The sequence below is a fragment of the Tinamus guttatus genome, unplaced genomic scaffold (genome assembly GCF_059628265.1).
Source record: "Tinamus guttatus ecotype Peru unplaced genomic scaffold, ASM5962826v1 Tinamus_guttatus_pri_ptg000322l, whole genome shotgun sequence".
Lineage (NCBI taxonomy): Eukaryota > Metazoa > Chordata > Aves > Tinamiformes > Tinamidae > Tinamus > Tinamus guttatus.
In genome coordinates this window covers 156,968-170,402 of record NW_028288856.1, presented here as the reverse complement: position 1 = coordinate 170,402, position 13,435 = coordinate 156,968, and the positions used below count along the sequence as shown (strand labels likewise).

At 42.6% G+C, this 13,435-nt stretch overlaps 1 protein-coding gene across 1 annotated transcript in view; it reads right to left on the bottom strand.

Annotated features, from left to right (window-relative positions):
* The window catches only part of LOC104580104 (zinc finger protein 608-like), a 158,164-nt gene that overhangs the window by 47,044 nt on the left and 97,685 nt on the right, over nucleotides 1–13,435 (bottom strand). The window contains exon 3 of the mRNA XM_088529025.1: nucleotides 13,172–13,427. Coding sequence (XP_088385151.1) covers nucleotides 13,172–13,427 — 256 coding nt within the window. The remainder of the gene's footprint in view (nucleotides 1–13,171; nucleotides 13,428–13,435) is intronic.

Here is a 13,435-nt window from a genome sequence, read left to right as displayed (position 1 = left end):
GGAGAAAGTGCCTGCTGTTAGATGAGTGCCTCGGGCTTTCAGACAGTCTCTGCAGAAGCTGGATGCAGTGCAGAGGCATCTCAGGCCTGCGCTGGCTTTCACAAGGACAGGTCTGCTGCAACCCCAACCAGATCTGTGTTTGAATGCGCTTCCAGCTAGCCCTGTTTCTGACTGACTCCAACCAGCCAGCTTAATTAGAAACAAACCCTGGTGTCACTGCGTTTCAAAAGCCACATGTTTCACTCTCCTCTTAACTAGCTTTCGGTTCATGAGAAAACAGGGCCCAGATAGGGATTGCACACAACCAGCCAAGCTGAGAAAGTTCAGAAGCAGCTACTGTGCAGGGGCTAAACTATAAAGCCACTCATGCCCTCTGATGTACTTATAAATATTAAATTCTTAATTTTTACAAGACTACCAAGACGTTTTCTTTCCATTGCATGATGGTGAAAAAAGGAATTAATTTTGAAGTGCATATGGACAATGCTGAAATGCCATTCCATATTTTATAATCCATACAACAATAATCTGATCTTCCCAAGTAATGAGCACCAGGAGACTCCATCGACCTTACTGCAGGTTCTACCATCTCTAAATACAGGTCTCTAACTGAGAATTGTTCCCACCCCAGATTTGTTCCCTCCTTTTTTCTATTGCTTTTAACTCCTGTAGCCAGTGATGGTTCTTACTGCAAAGCTGAGCCAAGGCTCCTGATAGCCAGAAGTCCTTCTGGCTGAACCTGGCTTAGATGCAGGAAACAGGTGACTTGTATTTGCTTTGTTGCCACCAGTAGTGGTTTGAGCAAAAGTTCCCAGGAAGCAAATATTAATTCATTGCAAAATTCCTTCAGAAATTCCAGAACCTACAGCCATCATCTTCAGGTCTTTTAATGAGATTGCAGAGAATAATCTAAAAAGTAAACTTTTTTTTTTAATCCCTAGCATACATTAGAAGTGATGATACTCTTCTAAAAACTGACATCAGCTTACCTCTTCCCTAAGGACAACAGCTCCTTCAGTGAAACCTGAGACTCTTCTTTCTATTTCCAAAAATATCCCAATTAGAGGGGGTCACACAGCCTCAGGCTCTATATGAATGCAAGGTTAGGAAGTTTAGGTTCAGTCACTGTAGGGGAAAGTAAACAGGCAGTAAAACATAATTAATTGCTTCAACCTACTTAAAGGCAGTTTTAAAGTGATTGAAAACAAAACAAAACAAAAAAAACAACAAAAAACAAGCAAACAAACAAAAACACCTCTAGATTAATTGAAGATTTATCTGGAACTGCCTCTGCTCGCAACTGTTTCTCCACAACACTGGTTTCAATGTCAAAGACTGCAATGGAATTGCCATTTACTGACATTTAACTTCAGTTCTATTTTACTAAAGGAGATCTTCACGTTATTAGTTGAGAGAAAACCAAACAGCCTGACCTAGCTATTACAGCTATATAGAAACAGTCCCTGTTTCCCTGAAACAAAATAAAATCTCTTAAATACAGTTAAACATCAGGTAAAGCAAAGCCCTAGCAACCTTTCCAAATAAAAGACTATTCCAACAAGTAACCGCCATCTACAAAAAAACTCCCATCAGTCTAAATCAAGAAAGCTATTTTCCTTGAGCTTTTCCTTTTTGATATTCCTTGTTTTTACCCTTGACCTCTACCTTTCCTCTCTCCCTCTTTTAGAGCAAAAACATAACCTGTAATCTTTTAGTCACCCTGAAGGCCAAAGAACCCTTCACCGTTCAAAGTTTTTTAAACAGAGAATTTCCTTTCACTTTTGGGATTGTCCCTTGTCACCCATCATTCCAGATCAGTAGCTGGTTACTACGACATCAGTTATAAGTGCAATGAATTATGAATATGGCCTCAGGGTGAAGAAATGTAAGCTCCCATCACTTCTAAAGTATGGAAAGCTGGATATTAAGCCAGATGTTGGTCTTAACCAGACTTGTCAGCCCCAACACCAAAAATAGATTTTTGCTATGCAACCCAAAAGGAAAAAAATACCCACACACCAACCCTCTTATTAAGATGCTAATAATCTATCATAATCTATCAGTGAAAACTTGCAGTCCAGCAATAGAGAGCCCCTCATACACCACACTGTACAATGTAAGCAAAACAACTTAGGAGTGTAACAAACTAGCAGACCACAGTCTGTCCTAGTCTGTTAAACTTTATACAAAATTGCCATGGAGTGACTGTGAGAGCATCTTTAAAGAAGCGGTTTAATCCTTGAGTCACACCAGTTAGAAACAGCATTTCAACTGTGTTTACATTCCTTCCTCCCAGATATTTATTCAGTAAGAAACCACTTGCATGCATAAACACTTTCTTCATTAACAGGCATCCCTCCTCCCCCTCGCTATCTACAAACCCGAACACCACATGTTGCAAGTATTTTGCACTGTAATGGTTCCACTTCTAAACAATCTGCGGCTATTGTGATTTTGCTTTTGAGCAGCAAATGCTCAAAACTGTTGCTTTTCTGAAAGCAGTTCCTTCAGCATTCATAACCTCACTGCTTGAGTGTAGCAGAAGTTAAACAGGGATCCTCTGAATCCCCAACTGCATTCTTAGAATGCCTGCTAGAGGCATATCGAATTTATACCCCTAGTGATCCAGAGGACCCTGCAAACCAAAAAGCTATAAATCTAGCCTTTGTGTCTCAACCAACCCCAGACATAAGAAAAAAAGATACAAAAACAAGATGGGTTTGCAGGGAAAAAAAACTAAACTGAACTAGTAGAAATTGCTCAGAAAAAAAATCATCAAGGCAACAATAGCGACAGTGGCAGCTCTACAAGCCACTCCACCCCATCATCCTCTAGATAGGAAGTTTCCCCAAGGAAGGGAAAGAGGGGATAATATGGGGAATCCGCCTCCCAGACGATCCATTCTTGACCGAGATCAGTGCGCGATTTGTAGAAAGAAAGGACATTGGAAAAATGAGTGTCCTTACCAAAATGCACCACCAAGCTCACGAGAAATTCTATTTATGAAAAAAAGAAAACGACTGATGGGGCCGGGGCTCTGACAGCCCCAAGAGCCCAGGGTAACTTTGAAGATTTGGGGGCAACCTGTGTCGTTCCTTATTGACACCGGAGCGTCACACTCAATGCTTAAAAAACCATTAGGCCCCCTGTCCCAAGAAACAACTAGGGTACAGGGTGCCACCGGACGCATGGCAGCAGTTACGTAAAAGATGGAGTCCGGTATGGAGGGGCTGCAGTGGTAACACAAGAAGGCCGAGTAATATGGGCCCAATCGTTGCTGCGTGGTAGTTCGGCACAAAGAGCTGAACTCATTGCTCTGACATGAGCCCTACAGTGGGCAAGAGGAAAGGCGGTAAACATCTATACTGATAGCCGGTACGCCTTTGCCACTGCCCATGTGCATGGGCAGATATACAAAGAAAGGGGACTATTAACATCAGAAGGAAAAGGCATAAAATATAAAGAAGAGATCTCAGCCCTACTGGAAGCTGTGTGGGCCCCCTGAGCAGTAGCCATTATCCATTGGCCAGCACACCAAAAGGGAAATAGCCCCCAGATACAGGGCAACGCTCTAGCCGATAGAGAAGCAAAACAGGTGGCTCAACAGCCAGTGGAGTCGCTACAAATATTAACATTAATGCCTCAGATCCAGTGGCCTGAAACACCCTCCAAATATACGGAAGCTGAGAAAGATTATATAAAGGACCATCAAGGGGAAGAGGGAGATGCAGGATGGTGGTAGCTGCCAGGAGGAATACTGTGTTTACCCGAACAGAGGGCAGAAACCTGGCTACGAGACTTCCACTCCAGCATGCACCTCTCCCCTAAAAAGGCACTTGAGTTGGTATGACCTCACCCCTGGACGCCAGGTCTACGTCAGAAGTTGGAGAGGATCTCTGCCTGATGTGCTACATGCGCTCAAGTGAACCCAAAAAAATCCTCACCAAACCAGGGGACTAAAGAAGTGGGGGATGCACCAGGGGTTTACTGGGAACTAGACTTTACTGAGATAAAACCCAGAAAGTTAGGATATAAGTATCTACTGGTATTCGTGGACACATACTCGGGATGGGTGGAGGCTTACCCAACAAAAAGAGAAACCACCGCTATAACTGCGAAAAAGCTCATGCAAGAAATAATTCCTCGGTTTGGTTTACTACAAAGTTAGTAGCAAAAGCCTTGGAAATCACCTGGAAATTGAGGTGTATCTACCACCCCCAGAGCTCAGGAAAGGTAGAAAGAATGAACTGTACTTTAAAGGAAACACTTACTAAATGGAATATTGAAACAGGGGCTAACTCGGTCGATTTACTCCCAATGGCGCTTTTACGAGCACAGTGCACCCCATATAAGATAGGACTATCCCCCTATGAAATACTCTGTGGGAGACTCCCGCCTTTGTTGCCAAAAACCGTGAGCATTACTAACAGCTCTCCAGCGTTCCACCAGGCATTACAAAAGGTACGAGAGCAGATACACCAAGGCTTGCGAGACCACTACGAGAGCCAGAAGCCTATACAAGAGTCAGCTCACCCATACCAACCGGAGGACTTGGTGTACCTCAAAAGGTTCCGAACAGGATCATTGGAACCTTGGTGGACAGGGCCACACCAAGTGATACTTCACACTCCAACAGCGGTAAAGGTCGCTGGAAAAGCTGCGTGGATTCATCACTCCCATGTGAAACCAACTCTGCCTCAACCGAATCTAGATTCAGATAAGTGGACTATTTCCAAGGACCCTGGTAACCCACTAAGGGTCACAATATGGAGAAAATGAGTAGACAGATATGGGGAGCCTGGTTAATTTTAACGGTGTGTATGCAAACTTTGGGGTTAAGATATGATCACAGTCCTTATCGCCCCATTAACTGGAAATGGGAAATTAGGGATACTGTAACGGGAAGCACAATCCAGTCAATAAGCACTAGTGACGCCTCTGAAATAACAATTGATTTATGCAAAATAGGGATACCCATACGACAAGCCTCGGCAACAGGAGGAACAGGGTACCAAACAGGGGGTCATGGGCAGCAGCAGCTCAGGGATGTGGTCCCCATTGTGGGGGAGGAATTACTACAGGAGGTACAATACTACGTATGTCCTGCTATAGGAAATCCTGGGTGTCAAGGGGATGGCCAGTTTCACTGTGCCCAATGGGGTTGTGAAACAGAATCCTCCTGGGGGGCATCACGACCCTTTCATAAGAATAGAACGGGGTCCGAAGGGTAAATGCAGTATACCCGAAACCTGCAAACCGATCCTTTTTAAACCCCAGTATTGGGGCCGATACGGAACAACCTGGGATACAGGCAGGACGTGGGGACTACGGCTGTATGTCCACGGGCCTGACCCAGGGGTCTCCATAACAATACAGAGGCATTCCCCTACTTTTGAGAAAGATTGCTGGCTATGCCTAGATCCGAGACCCCCTTACTATATAGGCGTAGCTACTGAAGGAGCACCTACTCCCAGGAAGCACTCAGACAAGTGTACATGGGATCACTCCAGATTGACCCTTGCGGATGTGCAGGGAGCGGGACTATGCTTGATCGCTGCAGGGTGAGAGATACTCCCCTTGTACCAGAAAAACTGTAACCGAACATTAAGAGTTAATGTTACGAGAACCAGGTATTATGAGGCCCCGACAGGGGCGTGGTGGGCCTGTATGAGCGGGCTGACTGACTGTGTAAACACACAGCAACTTGAATCCTCGGGTAAAGGGCCTGATTTCTGTGTATTAGTATATGTTCTACCCCAAGTGTATTTGTATGACGGGGATAATGGAAGGGCCCACCTGAGCTACATTGAACACCATCATGGGAGAGAGAAAAGAGCTGCCCCTATCTTAATTCCATTACTGATTGGGGCAGGAATAGCTGACTCCACCGCGGTCGGGGCTTCTGCATTAATCATTCAAAAACAGGGATTGCAGGACTTAAGCTCACGAGTAGCCCAAGATATGGGATATATGGAAGAGATAGTGGGAAGATTGGAAAATCAAGTAGACTCTTTAGCTGAAGTAGTCCTCCAAAATAGACGGGGACTAGACCTTCTCTTTATGAAGCAAGGAGGTCTATGTGTAGCTCTTGGAGAAACGTGCTTCTTTTATGCAAACCAGTCAGGGGTCATTAGGGAAACATTAGCCATGGTGCGCAGAAATCTAAAAGGAAAATATTACCACGGGACACAAGAACAGAATCTGTTCCAGTTGTGGTATAACTGGTCCCCATGGCTCACCACCCTAATGTCCGCAATAGCTGGTCCCATAATATTAATTCTTATCTTCATGATCATTATCCCTTGCATTTTAAAATGCATCCGCACTCATATCGCTAGTACAATTTCAGAGGCAAAAATAATGGTCACGAGGACGTACTATAACCCACTCCCGGGCGAAGAGTATTACCTCAGTGGTTTGAGGTAGGGGACAACAGCCAGTGGGGAAATGTAGGACCCTGTGCAAAGAGGGGCCATGTAAGAGGTTAATAAGGTTGAGGTGACTAGGTGCCTAATTTCGCTATCTGCTTCTGTGAACATAGCTTGCTACTTATGCTTTTTTACGTGAGCATTGTCTGGAGTGTGTTACGGTTTGGGGGTTTTTGTTCGTTTGGTTTTTGTTTTTCCCACTCTCTGCCTTGGGTTATACCAAGCTACTTGCACTCCATCTTCTCACAGAGCTGTAAGAAGTGGCTTTTGCTAATTCTCTTAAAATAAGCTGTCTGCTCCTGCCCTGGCTAAATAGATACTTTGGATACTCTTGGGCGGTTTATGTCCCTCACCTGTGGCTATGCTCTACTTAGCTTTGCATCTGGTATCTGTAAGGGTGAAGCAATGCGATAGGCACTAGGTGATAAACAAATTACACTGTCCTCCACACAGTATGGATGCATGGCAATACAATAAGCAAAGTCATAGGATGAATGCTACAGCACGTATATGTTCAGGGAAGAAACCTGACATTAAAAAAAAATGTAGCATAACAGCAGTATCTTTACACACATTTATTTCCTAGGTGCTTTTCCTTCAAGAGTTTGCACAGTCTTAAAAATATACTGGCCTGAATTGACCATTTTGGGAAGGAATAGGAAAGGAGACGAAACAACTTGACTTCTCTACTGTATATAAAAAGCCTGAAAATAGCTGTGGTTCTGTTTTTTTCTTCACTTTTTTTTCAAGTTGTTCCTGTTACAGATCTTCACTACTCTATGATACCTAGACAAATAACCTCAAATTTAAATATGGACATGATTTATCTACTGTTTGCTGCAAGCCAAGAGCTTGTAAAGGTTTGGTTACCGTAGCTCAGTTGATTCATGGCAACTCATTAAAGCCACATCAACTCAATCATGTACCTAGGTAATAAGAGTCAGTCTCAATGGCTTAAAACCACTTTAAGGGTATTCTGTTGATACACCTTTAAAATTGCTATTTGCTTCAGTTATTTTAGATGAAAACAGTATCGGAAAACAAGTAGCAATGCAATTTGAAAACCAAAGGCTACATACATAACGGTTACTTGGCTGGGTCAGAAGTGGTTCCTTTTTTGGTTCTCTGAGCACAAACGTTTTGCTGCAGTTGGGCCATAGCTGTAAACCACATCAAGATGAAGCTCCTGCCGTACTGGCACAGACCAAGCAGACCACCAAGCCCCACTAACTTACTTCTACCTGTGGTCAGCATTGAACATTTCAGAGAAACATGAAGCAAGCACTGCAGGAGCCAGTTACAGGACAAGGTCAGAATTTAGAACCCTTAACAAGCATGTACACTGATCAGATAAAGTCAGGCATATCATAGAAGTGACTGGTACCTACTGCCAAATCCCTATCATGGTCCAAATTCTATAACGCTAATCTCAAACTTTTTTGCAGACACTCTGTTTACATGCAGAAGTACAATCTCCCAAACTCCTTTTGTAAAGGAGGCAGAGCTGCTCTAAGAGCACAGCATGGGTTTCCACACAAGTCTGTCTCCACACTGTGAGACGGGGCCCATTTCTGCTTTGTTATGAGCTTCTGTGCAGAACATACTATGGGTCAAAATGCCTGAGGAAGTAAAATGAGACAGTTGAGGCCTAGAAAGCATTGGGTACCACAGGCTTCAAACAGCAGAAAGAAGAACAATAAAACTTAGCATTTAAATAGAAAACATGCATATGTCTAAACTTTTTCTGAGCAGACTATATTTTAACACTGGCAGATGTTCATATGGGTCAGCAGATGACTCACATGAGTAGCAGAGACCTAGATTTTGGGTATTCTCTTAAAGTAGCTGGACAAAAAGGCGACCTCCTCCATGAACTGCTTCCCTCTACCATGGATGCAAGGAAGCCTTGTTTCTGATTTTTTTCAGTGCTTCTCTCCTGCAAAAATCCCCACTGCCTCTACAGCTCTGTGCTGGATGCAGGAAAGAATACCACAATATCCCTGTGCAGCAAGTTAATGCTCTGTGTCACTCAGACGGGAGAGAAGCTAAGTGTGCTGAGCTTGAAAGCTTGCTTACCTTTTTTTTTTTTTTTTTTTTTTTCTCCCAACTGTATCACTTGGTTTAATAAAGCATATTACCTCCCTGTATAAACCTTGCCTGAACTTAAGATGACAGCATTGAGTTAATCACATTTGTCTGAATTTCTACAGTTCATTCTAAGGTTCTTTAATAAAAGAGACAAAAACAAAACAAAAACAATTTTATTTAACTTCTTCATTTGTTTACTTAGATGTTGGACGGTGCGTTCAACGTTACAAGTTTCGTTGTTTCATCATGCCTTTGTATTTGTGAAAGTATAAAAATGTGGTTGTTAAACCACAAGAAATGCTCAGGGGAAACAGAGGCAGTCAGACTACTTCTGACTCCTTTAATTCTGTGCACACATACACACCCTTATTTATATACACATGTACGAACACAGAGAACTAAAGAGATCTCAGATGCACTGTGTTCTTTTAAAACACATTTTGCAAAACCAACACCACATAGTGAGAAGCAGAGAGGAGCCAAGCCCATCTCAGTGCAGTAGGTATGTTTTCAAAACAACATGGGCATACAAAATGCAGATGTGGCAGGTGGGGAAACCCATCCATAGCAGGCATCAGCAGGCCTCTGTGTAAATTATGTCTTCTCCTTCCTACTGGAAATTTCTGCAAAATAGCATCACAACTGACGATCTGGAAGGCACCAGCACTGATCCCATCAGATTTCTGAGATCCGATATAAAAATTATAGTAACCCCTCAGATTCCTAGTTCTCACATTTGACAACCAGACTGGAGTTAAAAAGTCTACACACTAACACTAAGAGGGCTCTTTAAAAAAAAATGCAATTACTTTCTCCATTATTTATGGAGAAACAACAATGGCAAGTTGCACCTGAACTGCACAATGGAGAAAGGAAACCAGCAGAGCAACAGAAGCAAAGTAGCCAAGTGCTTCTCACTGACGCAAGCTGACTCCACTTAAGAAATGTGGCACCAAAAGCAGGACATGACCCCAGACCAAGGCGTGTGAGAGAAAATAAATAAAAAGGCTTTAGGCAATTTAGAAAGTTGGTTGGTGGTTTCCCCTTTTTTATTTTCCCCAGGTGCTAAGGAACAATTACTGCTCTCTTCACAACTGCTTCCCCAGAAGATAATTGCACCATTTAGCAAGTACCTGATTCTACATTAACCTTATTTCTCAATATAGAAATACTGACTTTTAGCAGTTGCTTCCCAGAGAAAACCTGGGGTAGCAAAAAAAGCAACACAGAGCATGTTCTGGGGACGACCAAGCCACTTGTTGTAACAGATTTTTACTGCAACTGAAGAGTGGTTTTTGATATCAAATATCCGCATCAGCTGCCAGCTTTCAGGTTGACTTGCCGATAAACTATTTCTCCTTCTGCTGCTGCAAGGGAGCCCCAACCAGTTTCTGCATTTCCCCCTGCTGGCCATGAACATCCCTTTGAATGCAGACCAAGTCAGAGGCAGACAAGGATGTTACGCAGAATAAAATGCCTAGTGCATGCACGTGGGAAAACTGAGCAGTATACCACGGTGAGCAGCGCAGCTGGGAAATGCCTATGTGATAACCAGCCTTCTCAGTCAATTATACTAGTAAAACCGCAGCCATGGTTAGTTACAAAGCCCCGTAATAAAATGTGACAGATTTCAGATGCCAGCTTCCCTCTGCACATCTAAAGATTGAAATATTCCGGGGAAAAAAAATGGTCTGATTTATTAAATTCGCTGATCAAATCAGCTGCATAGATTGGCACAGGATAAATGAAAGGAGCTGTAGTAGTAACGCTGTCTTTGATCGGCCACAATTTTGTCTGAAATTCAATGCTTTTTTTTCTCCTCCCCCTTTGGACTGATTATCTTAGAAACACGAATAACAAAAACAAACACCATCCTTCTCCTGACCTTGAAGACCAAATGCAGCAGAAAAGGACAACTTGCTTAGCATTCCTGAATGAAAAGCAGCTATTTCGGATCGTGCAAACCCTCATGCTATGAATTCCCAAGTATGCACCTTCTCTTCTGGAGAGCACGGACGAGGTTTAGCAATGAGCTCTACATAAATGACCTGATTTCATCTTCCTCTGCTGACTGCACCGTTCTCATCACAGCTCTCATCGCCACATCCTTTCTGTACCTGCATTCCCGCTGCCAGTTACAGCAATGCCCGACAGCAGCCCAGCACACACACGTGGAGCTCATCGTTCCCATGTGGTGCAGGGTGCGTGGAGATCCTCTGACCACAGTCCAATCACCCCACGATCCATCTTACGGAAAGGTTAAATCCTTTGAGCGTCACAAAACACAGGCCAAGGTCAGCAACTCTCACACCTTGGCTTCTTAGAAGCGTTTCACCTTAAAAAAGCCATCACATACGTAGACAGAGATGTCTGTTTGCATGTGTGTTTTATTAGGCCTTGGTGAGGAGTGGAGGGGGGTTGGATATAAATGAAACATGGGCATCACAAAAGAAACTTGTATTCAGTTGGACATTACGAACAACAAGATGGTTTTAGATCTCACCAATTACAGTGATTTCAGTTAGAGTATTGTGGATTTACACCAATTTAGCAAAGGTCATGTTCTGGCCTAATTAAAGTCAAAATCATAACTGGAAAAAATGAGTATCTGATAATCATTCTTCTGTTAAATATAAATAAAAGACCCACCTGCACCCTGCTTTCTGAAATTTGGCAGACGTGGCCTCATGCAAGCTGCTATATAGCTGCTTTCATGAACATATCAGGAAATTTGAAAACAGCTAAACATATATGTGCATGTGTGCCCCAAATGTCAAAACCAAATTAAAATGCAAAACTGATCATTAGGAAGTCATTTTTCATAATACAGAGTGAACTGAGATTGCTGGTGCAGGGGGAAAATAGAGTAAAAGTAATGATATTTTCTTCTGTAAAGCAGGGTCTTAAACAGTAAAATTTCTCTGAGGGAAAATCATACCTATTATTTTCACTCTTTTAAGAAATCTACACTCTACTATAATCACTGGAGTGGTATTTTAAAATCACCTTTTGGCTACTGCTGTGGCCACCCCCACTACACACAATTTGCAAACCTGTGAAAATGGGCACATTCAAAACCACTTCACTCAAATCCCTCTTCCACTCAAGTCCCCTCAGTTGTTTCAGAAAATTGTTTTAGACAAACTGAGAAAAGGTTTAAGGGAGCTAATTTCCATTAAATAACATGAGCTTTTAAACCAGAAAAGTGCTGAGAAAATGCAAAATGACATGTCACCCTGGTCAGAATGCACTTCTTTAAATGCTTTGTTTCTGGTGCCAAACCTTTAACAAGGCAGGCTTCTTAAATTCAGTGGGGGTCAGGAGTTTAGTTTATTCAGCAAGAATAACACTATTAACAGCTACTGCTCTTACACATCTCCACAGTTAACGCCCATGCATTCCAGTCCTGGTTAATACAGGCCAGTCAAGGAAGATTGGAGCTGCTAAGGGCAGTCATCTCTGCAGGGATATTTTAAAATAGATTTTTTTACTGTGCTTTAAAAACAATCTAAAAGGATCAATCTACCTTATGAATCTGCTGTAAACAGTAAGATGGATGGAAGAGAGCATATAAAAGCAAGTAAATCTGACTCTCTGTATTGAATTTTGAGAGGACAGTGTAAGAGCACTTTGGTGAGGCCTTATATATCACTGGAAAGGACCAAATGCCTCTGTGCACATGTCTGAAGGATGTCAGGATTTATTGTGAAGCAATGCACCGCTGTATTCTTTCTTTATGTCCTTTCATAAATAACCTTCATGGCTGAGGAAGGTAGACCACTGCAAATTAAATACTCCTCAAAACGAACAAGGGAAAAAATTGAAGGAGGACTCTTGAGCAGCTGGAAAAGGAGAAATACGCCACTATTAAAACCAAAAGTGCGGGAGCTGAAAGTACACATGCAGCATTTTAATAATAAGCTTTTAAAAAACAGAATGGGAAAAATCTGCATATTGAGCATAATCCTCTTTCTACTGACTTTGTTCTAAACCACAGCCCATCGCCATGGAGCGTTACTCAAAGCACCCCAGCGTGCTGGCTTGGCCCAACACTGCCCAAGGATATTCAAGAAACCAGCCTGGTTTAACTAGCACTTCACCAGATGGAATGCTTTGCTTTGAATATGCATGTTTTCCGCTTTAAACATTTCAAGCAAACAGAATGCCAACAAAATAATCACAACATCAAATACAGTTTTTAAGAGGGCTCTGGGGCCTCTATCCTTGTGTAATGGTGTCAGTTCTGATCATAGGATCTAAATTCCAAAATTATTCAGCTTTGTACACTTTCACCTAAACTCTTCATATACCCACTCCCATCTTTATATTCCTGCTTGTGTTGTACATTTAACTAAGATCCTGCTGTGTTATTCTGCTAGCCCTTTCTTAACACACTTTTCTCAATATAATGATAGAAAACAATTCTGTTTTTAATTGGTGGTTACCTGTTAGGTCATTTGGAAAATGGGGTTGTTTTTGAATTCAAAGGTGTTGGATTTTCTAACAGAAACCAGCTTCGCTACAAAGCTGTGACTGCCATCGTACACAACAGCATCCCACTAGACCAGCAGGGCCCCAGTTAGCGTCCAGGCAGGTACAGCAAAGTCTCCTCATTAACATAGCTAACAGACAAGCCTAATGAAAAAACAAGTTACCTTCTTCAGTTTCATGCCACACAATTCCTTCCAAGTTCACGCTGATCCCAGGCTCACAGGGTCCAAGGCATTCGGGTTCTGTTACTACTCCAGCCTCACAAGTATTTATACCCACTGAACGAGTCCGTACCAAAAGCTCCTCAACTGGTGCTGCAATATTGGATGAAGATGGGGAAAAGTAGGAAGGCAGAATCTGAGGTGTGATACTGCTGGAAATCGGAGGTGGAGGTGCAGGCACTGTAAACAGGGGTTCAACCTGAAAAT